Genomic DNA, 13539 nt, shown 5'->3' with positions numbered 1-13539 from the left:
TTAGTCCAGTACTTTAAAACCACCTAAACTAAAGGACTAGCCCTATACAACAGGAAAATGGAACTCAATCTGGATTTGGCACTCATACTTTTTCTTTTTGGACGAAGCCATCTCGACGCTGAGGATGACAAACACCCTGGCCACGGAGCGCAGGAACCTCCTGGTGACGACGACGGCCTCCTCTCTCCGGCCAGGAGTGTACTTGTTCTGCAGCTCCTTCACCAAGGTCCCCAGCAGGGTGTCAATAAACTACAGGAGACAACAGAAGATTCAGAGACGGTTAACTAATGCACACAGACCACCTTCAGGTTCACTCCACATAGTTAGAACACCTAGAGGGATAATGTTGCACTTGCCACAGATAGGTGGTGTACCCTCTGGGCAAGTTTCTCTGACACAAATTAAATTATCCAATGAAATAGGTGGAGTCCAGGACTAGGCATAATCTGTGTGAGAATCCGACCCAGAAAGAGGACTTCTGTAGGTGTTACAACTGTAGTTGACTGACTCCTGATGCTCTGAGTAATTTAAGGGGGAATAGACTGACCCGACTTACTGTAATGTCAGGGGCACACTTGACGATGAGGCAGTGTGTGAAGCAGTCCAGGCGGATGGTGCCACTCTGCTGGTTCAGGTACACCTGCTCCTCCGGAAGGAGATGGGCGATACGGCTACTGGCACTCAACCTAGAACACACAACCAGGACGCCAGAGTTAAAGGTGATACTACTAAGAGGACTCATAACTGGTAAAACAGCTGCTCATCCGATATAGTACATTTCCTGAAGAAATGTCTAAAATAGTTAAGGTAAAGGAAGTATAAATTGGACACAGAGGTTGGAGGGATGGCGGGATAAAAAGAAAGCGGTTGGAGGGTTGGACAGAGAGGTTTGAGAGGTGACACTGAGCTAGTCAAGGCAGGCAGGGCTAGAGAACTCACGGGTCTTTATTCTCCTGGGATCCGAACATTATCATGGACTTGAGAGCATTCCAGTCCTGCAGCACCCTCTCCAGGGCCAGCTGAGCGAAGCGTGGAGGTTCCAGGTCATGGTCCGGCATGTCAGATTCTGACACACAGGGAGGACAACAAACCATTCGAATTGTCTCTTAGAATAGAGAATTGATGCGAATGAAAATAAACATTGAGCCATGCTAGACTTTCAGTGTTCCTTGAAGTGAAACCAGGCCTGACAACAGTACTAAACCTCCACCCACCTTCAGCATTGGCAGCCTTGCGGTTCCTGTCCTCTCTGATGCGAGGGGGCCGGTACTGGCAGTGCTCCACACTCTGCCTAGCAACAGTCTGCACCAGGAACAGAAGGATATGCTCCCCCCTGTTGGCCAGCCAGAGAGGAAAGGAAAAACACATTACTAAAGCCCACGAAAAAAACACCTTACAGATTGAATGAAGAGAACCAACATTGGATTTAAAAGCAATACATGTTAACACTGAATAGAAAATACAGCCTACAGTCAGTCAGTGTGTGTGTTTACCGGCTGTTCGGACTGGTGACCAGGTTAGTGGTGGTGAGCAGTCTGTACAGCAGGTCCAGGCGAGCAGCTTTCTGTCCAGCGATCAGCGTCTTACACTTACACTTCTCCCAGCAGTCACAGTACGCAGTGGGAGAGGTCCTCTTGAGTCTGGGGAGAAAGACATTAAAGGCCTGGTGCAAATCCCCTGTATCAGATGCAGTGATGCATTACAACAGTATAAAAAAGTACATACTTGCAGTCGTGTCCTTTGTGACACACCCTGGCGCACTCAGTGCAGCAGCAGAGAGACTCCAACAGGCCGCAGGTCCGGCACTCAAATATATCCTAGATGGGACAGAGAGTAAATGGTCAGCAAAGATTCCCATCTGTGAAAAGGCAAACCAGTGTGAACGGCTGACTCATTTGTTGTGCGTGTTGCATTGTCCTCCCAAGTGACCCACTTGGTGTGTGTGTGTGTCCCTCACCTGGTTGATGTGTTCAGCTCCTGTCCAGGTGAAGCTGCAGGTGTCGTTGCAGCAGAGGACGTAGAGAGGAGAGTCGTCAGGGTTGGTCCCCGTGGGACAAATCATCTCCATGAACACAGAGTCTGCTTCCACCTTCTCAGTCATGCCGGGGTCTCCCACTACACAACAGGTTTTGCAACGGAATATTAAAATCTGGATTTTGGTAGTATCTCCGCAATTTAAAAAAAAATCTGCCCTCCTTAAAAACACAGCACATATATAAATCACTTCTTCATGTATAAATTAATGACTGCAGATGGCATTACATCAACATGTCAGCGTTTATATTCATTAGTAGTGCTGTCAAAGTCTCCTCTTTCTCAACTAAAGACATGAACAGTGTAGTGATGTACCCTTGGCCATTTTCTGAGCAGCCTCCAGAACAGTAATGGCAGCTGGGTAAGCTCTCCCGCTGACTGCCAGCATGAACGGGGTCATTCCACGGGCATCCCTGTCAAACACACAGTTTAGCAACAGAAAGGGGGGAAGGGGGACAAACAAGAGAAAGCATCTTTTGAGTTTGAGAGCAATAGTTTAGTTCAGTATTTTAACGAAACAAGGCATTACTGTGTTATAGAATTAAAAAGGCTTGCCCAGACCCACTGGCCTTATCTCGCATTCTCATCCAAATTACACCTGCCTCTATCATAAACAAAACAAAAGAAGAATGGAATGCTCCTTCCGTTTCTTTAAAGAAAGAAAAAAACAATGTGTCTTTACTTGGCGGATAGCAGCTCGCGGAGGTGTGGCCTGAGAACCATGCTGTCACACATCAGTTTGAGGATGAGGTGGGCGTTGGCCTTGCGGTCTTTAGACTCCACCACCGAAGGCTCGGAGGAGGGGCCTGGGGCAGGAGGAGAAACAGAGAATTGGGTGACATTTAGTATCACACCGTCTAGGTATTTGACCTGGTATAGTGGCTAGCTAGGTGTGGTTGTATCAAAATAGGTACCTGACCTGGTATAGTGGAAGTGCTGGGGCCCTGGCTGGTCCCTGTTGAGGCTGTGGTGAGAGATCCCACTGCAGGGGCCAGGATGAAGTCTATGTCACCATCTGGGTCCATGGGAGGGGGGTCAGGCACCCAGCTGGGAGGGGCGATAGGTGGGGACACAGGGTCTTGGTGGTCGCTGGAGGAGGGGCCAGACTCGTGACGGCCAAGCCCCGCTGCTCTCAGAGAGCGCCTCATCATCTCCCTCAGACGCAGCCTGCGCCAGACAAAACACACTTAACAGGTTACATGAGTGGTGGAAAGACAATGAGACTGACATGTAGACATAGTGTTCTTGGTCTCAAGTGTCGTAAATGGCATCCTGACAGGAATTCTGACAGATTTTCTAATTGGAAAAAAGCCAATAGGCTCAGTAATATTATTTCACTTCTTGTGCATTATGGAACAATCAGTTAATATAATCCAGTTATTTCGTGTTTTTCATTGTGAACATGTACCCTGAAATAAAATAGTCAACTTAAAAACAGTACACTTAGATTTGTATAAGTTACTTACCCTCTGCTGCTAGAAGAGCCCGTCCTGTTCCCAGAGCTGTTGCTAGACACCACGGAGATTGCGTTGGCGATGGCCTCCACTGCTGACAGTCTCTCTGCAAACGTATTCCTCTCAGACCGTTCAGCTTCTGGAAAACACCAGCCCAACAGTTACCACACATATACAGACACAGGGAGACGGAGAATGGTGAAATAATGGAAGGCAAACGGGAGACGGGAAAGGTAACAGAGAATGGCTCAAAACTGACACTGCGACTTTGGAGAGTTCAGGAGTCTTGACGCTGGGTTAACCGCACAGAACGTTCAGATTGGAATATATTGTGTAGAACAGATATGATTGCCTTTCAGGTCGAACTCCATTTGTGTGACTTTGCAAGGTTTCATCTCACTGTATACACCGCCCAGCACTCTAGCCGTGGTTTACCTTCCTCCTCCTTGGTCTCCTTGTTGCTGACGGGGAAGCAGACGGAGACGCAGGCGTGGAGGATGTTGCGGTTGCCGTCGCAGCGGTGGCCCAGAAAGGAGTGGAGAACGTGGGGACTCTGCTCCAGGAGAACAGCCTGCTCCAGGTTGACCAGGTACTGACGACAGGCATCAAAGTCACAACGCAGCACGTGCTGCATCAACGTCTGCTTCTGGAAACAAGTTGAACAATGTTATTTAAAGCGCATCAGCACAGCGTATCAATACCCTTTTACCGCGGGAATAAAAACATGCAAAATACAAAAGCATTTAGTTATCAAAATATCACAATAAGGAACAGTTTCTTGGGTTAAAAACAGTATTTTGCTTGGCTAAAAAGCACTTTCAATGTAGATCCTATATTGAGCATGTTTTTGTCTAGAAGTAAGCTCAATCTAGGGAAACCTGTGAAAGTTATGATCCTCCCAGTAACAAATTGACCATCAACTAAACAATCCCCATTGACGTATAAATGATTTTGCTAACCTCCACAGCTAATATGATAATAGCAGCTTTCTTCTTGATGGTTGAGTTGGTGGGGAGGTTGGCCAAGGAGTGTACCCCCATGCCCAGGCTGGCGATGGGTGGCAGGTCCAACCACTCAGGGTCTCGGATCCCGCCCATACAGTCTTTGGCCATTGGGTAAATTGTGCCGTTTCCATCCCGAAGGATGACTGGAGAGTCCTGGTAATAAAATGATGAAAATCTAAATGGGGAAATTGTTGGATATGCAATTGCCTACACAACCTTTTCGCAATACATGAAGCATGGCTATATTAGAAAAGGTTGTATTGAGTAGCGGAGAGGTGCTGACCTGTCCGGCGGTGAAGATCGCTACATTGCGTTCACTCTGCCCCAGGAAGGCCAGGTTACTGGTGGGGAAGTTATTCTCCTGCTCTGCTTTGCCTGTGGCCAGGTCAAAGATACAGTACCTCACCCAGTTACCAGTCTTCAGCACTGCATGAACTCCTGAAGGGGCAGACAACACAGCAAGTCAGAAATACACATAGAATTCATTAATATCAGCACTTAAACATTATCGGCACCAACATGAATTACTACATTGTATTGTTATCCAATGTCTTACCTTTGGAGTCAACATTCACAGCCAGAATCTCAGCCTTCTCTGGGATGCAGAGTTTTTTAGGTGTACGCTGGAAGCAATCTGGAACTTTAGGAGTTCCACCAGTTTTTACCACCTGTTGATTAAAAGAGGCACCAGCTTTTAGACAAACATTTATACAGATGTAATACTACAATGACAGATAGTTTTATTGTAAAATTGTGCTTAGATTCATTAAATAATTGCAAACATTAAACCATCACTGAAATAACACATTTGTATGGGAGTAATAATAACTACACTATACTGTTATAAGTATGTGAGTGTAAGTGAGCGTCCAATAGTCGTACCTGTAACTCGTCTATTCTGAGCAGCCTACAGTCCTGCAGCAGTGAGGAGGGGTCAGAGTCAGTGATGGGAGCAGGAGCACTAGTCTGACTCGGCTGTGTGCTCACGCTGCTTGACGTCCCTGGAAACTTCACAGCTACATACGCACCGTCCACTTTCAGCACCTGAAGTTAAAAGACGGAGCTGTTGCAAATAGGGCCGTCATGAAGACACCAAAATAACAACGAACAGACAATCCACAGGATACAAAACATGATACTACGGCTTTGAGTTCTGCTCGTAGGCATTTCTTTAAATGTCAATGAAAACAGAAATATTAAATTACTCTGAAAAATCGACTAGAAGATTCAAGAAATAACAAATATGTGATAAAACTTGATATTTTACAGTATTAATCATTTTTAAAAAACAATGGCGTCTATCCCCCAGCCTGCCAGAGTGTGTTAGGGTCTGGTCCCTTCCTGCTTCCTGTAGCCACACCCACCTTTCCCACAGGGACGTTTTTAACATCCTCCACAAACACCACTTCCCGAAGAGGCCACTGCTCCTCGTTCACCTTCTCCTCCTCTTTGGGAGCCGGGGTCGAGCGTCTTCGTTCTGTAAGGGCAGACGACACGTTAGGATATTTATACAACAGCAAGCAGACCAGACCTGGGTTAACAAACATGTAAAATACTTGGTGTGCTTGATTTAGCTTGTCCGCTGTGCAAGATGGGCAGGGTATGCACTTTCAGCACTAATCTATTGGGGTTCCATTGTACCAGGCAAGCTAAAAATAGTATTCAACCCTGGTCTCGTAAGCCGATATGGCAGATTCCATTATCAGACAACTAGAGACAAACAAGAAACTTTTTTTAAATGTATATAAATATAAAGACACCTGCAATTGCCACACCATCCATTTTAAAGGCAAATGAGTCATGATAATATTAGAGCAAGACAGAGGTTAGTATAATAGCTAGTAATGTGACATACTGTAGGGCAGCGAGGCACTGCTAGCGATGGAGGAGGTGTCACTGCAGGTGGAGGCCGGGGAAGGAGGGGGGCCCATCTCAGTCTTTACCAACTCCGGCTTGCTCTCCGTTCTAAGGAGAGAATGGGTAGGACTGAGTTCATGAGTGTTGGAGACGAGGGCCATTGATTTACATTTGTAGTGGCTTTAAAAGGGAACAGCTGAACCCAATTCACCCCCTACCCCTTCCCGTTGGGCCTAACCCTTTGATATTTGCAAATCTGCAAACATAGAAGGGTTAGGGCAAAAGGAAAGGGGAAGGGAGCGAATTGAGGCCAGCTGCTCTCTGAAATGGAAGCTAACTCACTTGATCTCCTGTGTCTTGATGGTCTTGTCCATGTTCTTGAGGCTCTCTGGTGATCGCAGCTGGAACCTGCAGCTGTCGTTCATGTTCCAGACAGACTCAAGGAGCAGTCCCACCTTGGGGATCCCAGCGTTGACAGAAAAGGCAACGGCACCGGCGTGGTAGAGGGGGTTATTCCTCAGGCACACCTGGAGAGAGGACACAAACACCTGTTCACATTCGTTCAAAAGCAGTGTACGAGTGTACGCAACAGACATCCAACCGGATTCACAGGTGCAGAGAACAAAAACATTTCAGGATGAAGAAAGGAACATTTATACACAGGGTTCTAATGCTCCCATAGTCTTGGTTTTATGTTATGTTTTGTCACCTGCGTTCCCACGGTGATGTTGGGTATTGAGGAGATGCCGGCACTCGACTTTGGCTTCTTGTTCTTGGCTCTGGCCTTTTCAAGCATCTTTTTCCGTTGACTAAAAGGCACAACACCCCTGAGGAAACACAAACATTTCAAAACATAAACCACTAACAGCCAGCTTAACCTTCTTGCATGCATAGATCTCTCAAGGACCGAGTTCGACATTTGCACTGGAGATTTGAGTAGAGCGAGGGCCTCTGGCCAGCCACTGCCTGAGTTCAACCAGTAATTGTTATTTTTCAAATACTTAAGCTGCACTTGATTGAGCTTGCTTGGCACAATCCCAGTGCAAATCCAGCCAATCTGGCACTTCAGGAAAGCTCAATCAAAATGCACAAACTATTTCAGGAAAAACAAATACCATTTGAACCCAGGTGTGCCATTGTCCGAGAGGAGAGGATTAACTACTGTAACTCACCACCAGTACAGGCTGCTCTCCAACTGGGCGCAGGTGTAGAGGGCACAGCAGTGCAAAGACACAATGCGTTCCCCCTGCAGCTCAGGGTAGGCCTGGGCACTGTGCTCCAGCTTGGACGCCACGCTGCTCAAGGTGTCATCCATCCAGGTCGCCACCTTATTGGTCTCCGTGGCCACGGTGGCTCTGATGCTGTTAGCAGACAGCAGGGTGATCTTCTCATTGGTCAGGCCCAGGAAGGACACTCGGGGGTGGCGGATAGAAGGGTTCTGATTGGAAGAGTAAAAATATATATAGAAATATACACACATACAGTTGAAGTCAGAAGTTTACATACACCTTAGCCAAATCCATTTAAACTCAGTTTCACAATTCCTGACATTTAATCCAAGTACAAATTCCCTGTCTTAGGTTAGTTAGGATCACCACATTATTTTAAGAATGTGAAATGTCAAAATAATAGTAGAGGGGATTTATTTCAGCTTTAATTTCTTTCATCACATTCCCAGTGGGTCAGAAGTTTACATGCACTCAATTAGTGTTTGGTAGCATTGCCTTTAAATCGTTTTACTTGGGTCAAACGCGTCGGGTAGCCTTCCACAAGCTTCCCACAATAAATTCCTGACAGAGCTAGTGTAACCGAGTCAAGTTTGTAGGCCTCCTTGCTCGCAAACGCTTTTTCAGTTCAGTCCACAAATTTTCTATAGGACTGGGCTCTGTGGATGGCCACTCCAATGCCTTGACTTGGTCGTCCTTAAGCCATTTCGCCACAACTTTGGAAGTGTGCTTGGGGTCATTGTCCATTTGAAAGACCCATTTGCGACCAAGTTTTAACTTCCTGACTGATGTCTTGATGTTGCTTCAATATATCCACATAATTTCCCCTCCTAATAATGCCATCTATTTTGTAACGTGCACCAGTCCCTCCTGCAGCAAATCACCCCCACAACATGATACTGCCACCCCCTTGCTTCAAGGTTGGGATGGTGTTATTTGGCTTGCAACCCTCCCCCTTTTTCCTCCAAACATAACAATGGTCATTATGGCCAAACAGTTCGATTTTTGTAGTCTGCCGTAGTCTGGCTCTTTTATGGCGGTTTTGGAGCAGTGGCTTCTTCCTTGCTGAGAGGTCTTTCAGGTTTGTCGATATAGGACACGTTTTACTGTGGATAGACATTTTTGTACCCGTTTTCTCCAGCATCTTCACAAGGTCCTTTGCTGTTGTTCTGGGATTGATTTGCACTTTTCGCACCAAAGTACATTCATCTCCTTCCTGAGCAGTATGACAGCTGCGTGGTCCCATGGTGTTTATACTTGCGTACTATTGTTTGTACAAATGAACGTGGTACCTTCAGGCATTTGGAAATTGCTCCAAATGATGAACCAGACTTGTGGAGGTCTACAATTTTTTTCTGAGATCTTTGCTGATTTCTTTTGATTTTCCCATGATGTCAATCAAAGAGGCACTGAGTTTGAAGGTAGGCCTTGAAATACATCCACAGGTGCACCTCCAATTGACTCGAATTATGTCAATTAGCCTATAAGAAGCTTCTAAAGCCATGACATAATTTTCTGGAATTTTCCAAGCTGTTTAAAGGCAGTCAACTTAGTGTATGTAAACTTCTGACCCACTTAACCGATTGCCAAAACTATAGTTTGTTAACAAGAAATTTGTGGAGTGGTTGAAAAACTTGTGTTAATGACTCCAACCTAAGTGTATGTAAACTTCCGACTTCAACTGTATGTATGCATATATATACACATTTTAGAGGTCGACCGATTAATCAGAATGGCCGATTAATTAGGGCCGATTTCAGGTTCATAACAATCTTTTTTTTTTTTTAACCTTTATTTAACTAGGCAAGTCAGTTAAGAACACATTCTTATTTTCAATTATGGCCTAGGAATGGTGGGTTAACTGCCTTGTTCGGGGACAGAATGACATTTTTACCTTGTCAGCTCGAGAATCTTGCAACCTTCCGGTTACAAGTCCAACGCACTAACCACCTGCCTTACATTGCACTCCACGAGGAGCCTTTGTGGCAGGCTGACTACCTGTTACGCAACTGCAGCAAGAGGCCATGGTAAGTTGCTAGCTAGCATTAAACTTACCTTATAAAAAAACAATCAATCTTAACAATCAATCTTAACATAATCACTAGTTAAACTAGTAATATCAACCATGTGTAGTTATCTAGTGTCCTGCGTTGCCTAATCGATGCACTTCCTGTTAATTTCTCATCGAATCACAGCCTACTTGCCAAACGGGTTATGATTTAGCAAGCGCATTTGCAAAAAAAGCACTGTCGTTGCACCAATGTGTACCTAACCATAAACATCAATGCCTTTAACTTCTCTAGGATAGGCGGCAGCATTTGGAATTTTGGATGAAAAGCATGCCAAATTTGAACTGCCTGCTACTCATCCCCAGAAGATAAGATATGCATATTATTAGTAGATTTGGGGAGAAAACACTGAAGTTTCTAAAACTGTTTGAATCATGTCTGAGTATAACAGAACTTATGTAGCAGGCAAAACCGAGGACAAACCATTCAGATTTTTATTTATTTTGATGTCACCCTCTTTTCAATGAGTTTTCATTAGGATTCCAGATTAAGAGACTTGCTTGCAGTTCCTACCGCTTCCACTGGATGTCATGAGTCTTTAGAAATTGGTTAAGGTTATTCCTTTGTGTAATGAAGAAGTACGGCCATCTTGAACGAGTGTCACTTCCTGTGTACTGTTTGATACATGTGTGATTTCATGAAATTTTGATTTATAGGAATTTATTTGAATTTGGGGCTCTGCATTTTCTATGGCTTTTGGCCAAGTGGGACGCTACCGTCCCACATTTCCCAGAGAGGTTAAAATCAATACACAAGTGTATATATTTTTAAACCTGCATATTTAGTTAATATTGCCTACTAACAGGCCTCCCGGGTGGCGCAGTGGTTAAGGGCGCTGTACTGCAGCACCAGCTGTGCCACCAGAGACCCTGGGAGGTCCTAGGGGCGACGCACAATTGGCCTCGCGTCGACCGGGTTAGGGAAGGCTTGGCCGGTAGGGATATCCTTGTCTCATTGCGCACCAGCGACTCCTCACGAAATTGGGGAGAAAAAGGGGTAAAATTCACACACAAAAAAAATATATATATTGCCTGGTAACATAACATTTAACTAGGGAAATTGTGTCACTTCTCTTGCATTCCGTGCAAGCAGTCAGGGTATATGTAGCAGTTTGAGCTGCCTGGCTATTTGCTGTGTGAAAACCATTTCTTCCTAACAAAGACTAATTAATTTGCCAGAATTTTACATAATTATGACATGACATTGAAGGTTGTACAATGTAACAGCAATATTTAGACTTAGGGATGCCACCAGTTAGATGAAATACGGAACCGTTCTGTATTTTACTGAAAGAATAAACGTTTTGTTTTCAAAATGATAGTTTACAGATTTTACCATATTAATGACCTAAGGCTCGTATTTCTGTGTGTTATAATTAAGTATATGATTTGATAGAGCAGTCTGACTGAGCGGTGGTAGGCAGCAGCAAGATCGTAAGCATTCATTCAAACAGCACTTTCGTGCGTTTGCCAGCAGCTCTTTGCTGTGCTTCAAGCATTGAGCTGTTTATGACTTCAAGCCTATCAACACCCGAGATTAGGCTGGTGCAACCAGCGTGAAATGGCTAGCTAGTTAGCTGGGTTTGCGCTAATAGCGTTTCAATCGGTGACGTCACTCGCTCTGAGACCTTGAAGTAGTTGTTCCCCTTGCTCTGCAAGGGCCGCGGCTTTTTTGGGGCGATGGGTAACGATGCTTTGAGGGTGGCTGTTGTCGATGTGTTCCTGGTTCGAGCCCAGGTAGGGGCGAGGAGAGGGACGGAAGCTATACTGTTACACTGGCAATACTAAAGTGCCTATAAGAAAATCCAATAGTGAAAGGTATATGAAATACAAATGGTATAGAAAGAAATAGTCCTATAAATCCTATAATAACTATAACTTCTTACCCGGGAATATTGAAGACTCATGTTAAAAGGAACCACCAGCTTTCATATGTTCTCATGTTCTGAGCAAGTAACTTAAACGGTAGCTTTTTTACATGGCACATATTGCACTTTTACTTTCTTCTCCAACACTGTTATTTGCATTATTTAAACCAAATGGAACATGTTTAATTATTTATTTGAGGCTAAATTGATTTTATTGATGTATTATATTAAGTCAAAATAAGTTCATTCAGTATTGTTGTAATTGTCATTATTACAAATAAATCAAATCGGTGTCTGCTTTTTTTGGTCCTCCAAAAACCAGGGTCGGCGTTGAAAAATCATAATCGGTCAACCTCATATATATATATATATATATATATATATACATACATACACACACATTAAGGTGGGTTTGCAAATAAAACGTGTGTTTGAATTTAAACACTTATTTGCTAAGTAGTCCTCAGGAGGAGAGTTAGTGTTCTTAGTGTACAGCACTGGTCTCTGATAAATAATTTGAATTAGATTTGATAAAGGCTGCTGCTGAATCCTTCACATTTTTCATGCAATCAGTCCTGTTGGCTTGTTGTACAGTACTGCTGTTTACCTGTGTGTTTCTGTATGGTTCTGGTTCACTCCACTTCCACTGGTAGAGTTCCCCCTTAGAGCTCACTGCCACCAGCTCAGAGAACAAGGACCCGATGCTCACAAACTTAACACCATCCTGGACCAAAACACCAACAGAAACATTACTAAGAAATATTTGCTAACCTGATCTGTGCACATTAACCCAAAACAATATTGAGCATATAGACCTAGCGAAAACTATTAAAACATATCGCTAGAAATAAACCAAGTGGGAAATCCATTAACGTGATAATGAATGCTGTCATGTTGCCTGAACAAGCTTTATTGACATCACATCTGAATGAACACCAAAAAGAGTGGACCTTCCCATTAATCAAATTATTATATCAACCAATCGATCAATGTCCCTATTCTCCCACCTTGTCAGGCCACCACTGCAGCTCCTCGCCCAGAGAGACAGGGCTCTGGACGGGGATGTTCTTCTTGTCCAGGCTGGGCTCCCCCTCGCGGCTGGTGGAGCCCCTCTCTGTGTCAAATGAGGCCCCATCCAGCCACCTCCGCTCCCGCAACCTCAACACAGACTCACGCTCTCGCAACAGCTCTGAGTCACGCTCTAAGGGAAGAAGGAGAACTGGTATGGCAATGGGGTCACACCAGTGGGATAAAAGTAAGCCACTCTCTGGGGAAGACCCGTCAACAAATTAAAGAGATTTATTTTTAGAATTATGCAAATAAGAGGGTTTTGGCAGTAAAAAGGTTAAAGTTAGTTAATAGTGGTGTCTGTCTGCACACTCACATGTTAAAATGTGAGGTAGGAAGACAGGTCAGGATAGATTAGAGATAGACATGCATTACAGGGGAGAGGGTTGATCCTACAGCATACAGCTGCAGTAGAAAGTGGTGCCTGTAATGACAGGGTCTAGCGGGCCTTTCTCAGAGGGCTCACTGAAGAACAGGTATTATGGCCATGCAGCACACATTCACAACACCACACACATTCACAACACCACATCGGCTTTGCCGACAGGTTGAAAAGGAAAGACTAGCATTGACTTTAACGATATACCTCAACTATCAGAGAACTAAAAGCATATACTATATATGGTGAAAAGTAATCTTACTTCCATTTAGGTAACTTGTTACTACAACTATTATATAGGAAGAGAAATGTGATTTCAATCTCAACCTCCTGACTACAGTTGAGGCTGATGGTCCCTAGGCAGCAGCTCTGAGTGCCGTGTGGTCAGTTACCTCGCGAGGAGCCCAGACGGGACAGGGAGGAGCGTCTGAAGGAGGGGTAGCCAAAGTAGCTGATGTCCTCAGAGAACATGGCATCAGCATCGATGATGACACTGGGGTGGGCTGAGTGGATGTCAGCGTCCAGCAGGGACATCAGGTCCTCTGTAAGGTCCAACACAAAAGAGAGGGATATTTATGACA

General features: G+C 44.6%; 1 protein-coding gene across 40 annotated transcripts in view; it reads right to left on the bottom strand.

Annotated features, from left to right (window-relative positions):
• LOC109901873 (E3 ubiquitin-protein ligase UBR5) overlaps positions 1–13539 on the bottom strand; it is a 45931-nt gene that overhangs the window by 24601 nt on the left and 7791 nt on the right. For 26 of the 40 annotated variants that reach the window (XM_031786984.1, XM_031787006.1, XM_031786981.1 and 23 more), the window contains 24 exons: positions 13351–13500; positions 12519–12730; positions 12119–12235; positions 7522–7787; positions 7059–7176; positions 6692–6897; positions 6348–6457; positions 5857–5969; positions 5375–5536; positions 5049–5160; positions 4776–4930; positions 4448–4645; positions 3924–4134; positions 3501–3627; positions 2954–3201; positions 2717–2840; positions 2350–2447; positions 1958–2115; positions 1726–1817; positions 1494–1640; positions 1215–1333; positions 940–1066; positions 548–686; positions 89–249 (listed from right to left, as the gene is read on the bottom strand). In XM_031786984.1, coding sequence (XP_031642844.1) covers positions 89–249; positions 548–686; positions 940–1066; positions 1215–1333; positions 1494–1640; positions 1726–1817; positions 1958–2115; positions 2350–2447; positions 2717–2840; positions 2954–3201; positions 3501–3627; positions 3924–4134; positions 4448–4645; positions 4776–4930; positions 5049–5160; positions 5375–5536; positions 5857–5969; positions 6348–6457; positions 6692–6897; positions 7059–7176; positions 7522–7787; positions 12119–12235; positions 12519–12730; positions 13351–13500 — 3670 coding nt within the window. The remainder of the gene's footprint in view (positions 1–88; positions 250–547; positions 687–939; positions 1067–1214; positions 1334–1493; positions 1641–1725; positions 1818–1957; positions 2116–2349; positions 2448–2716; positions 2841–2953; positions 3202–3500; positions 3628–3923; positions 4135–4447; positions 4646–4775; positions 4931–5048; positions 5161–5374; positions 5537–5856; positions 5970–6347; positions 6458–6691; positions 6898–7058; positions 7177–7521; positions 7788–12118; positions 12236–12518; positions 12731–13350; positions 13501–13539) is intronic. The other 14 variants (XM_031786986.1, XM_031787018.1, XM_031787010.1 and 11 more) reach the window with 7 other exon arrangements.

The sequence above is a fragment of the Oncorhynchus kisutch genome, linkage group LG13, assembly GCF_002021735.2.
Source record: "Oncorhynchus kisutch isolate 150728-3 linkage group LG13, Okis_V2, whole genome shotgun sequence".
Lineage (NCBI taxonomy): Eukaryota > Metazoa > Chordata > Actinopteri > Salmoniformes > Salmonidae > Oncorhynchus > Oncorhynchus kisutch.
Note: the sequence above shows the minus strand (reverse complement) of the source record. Positions and strands in the feature narration are given on the sequence as shown.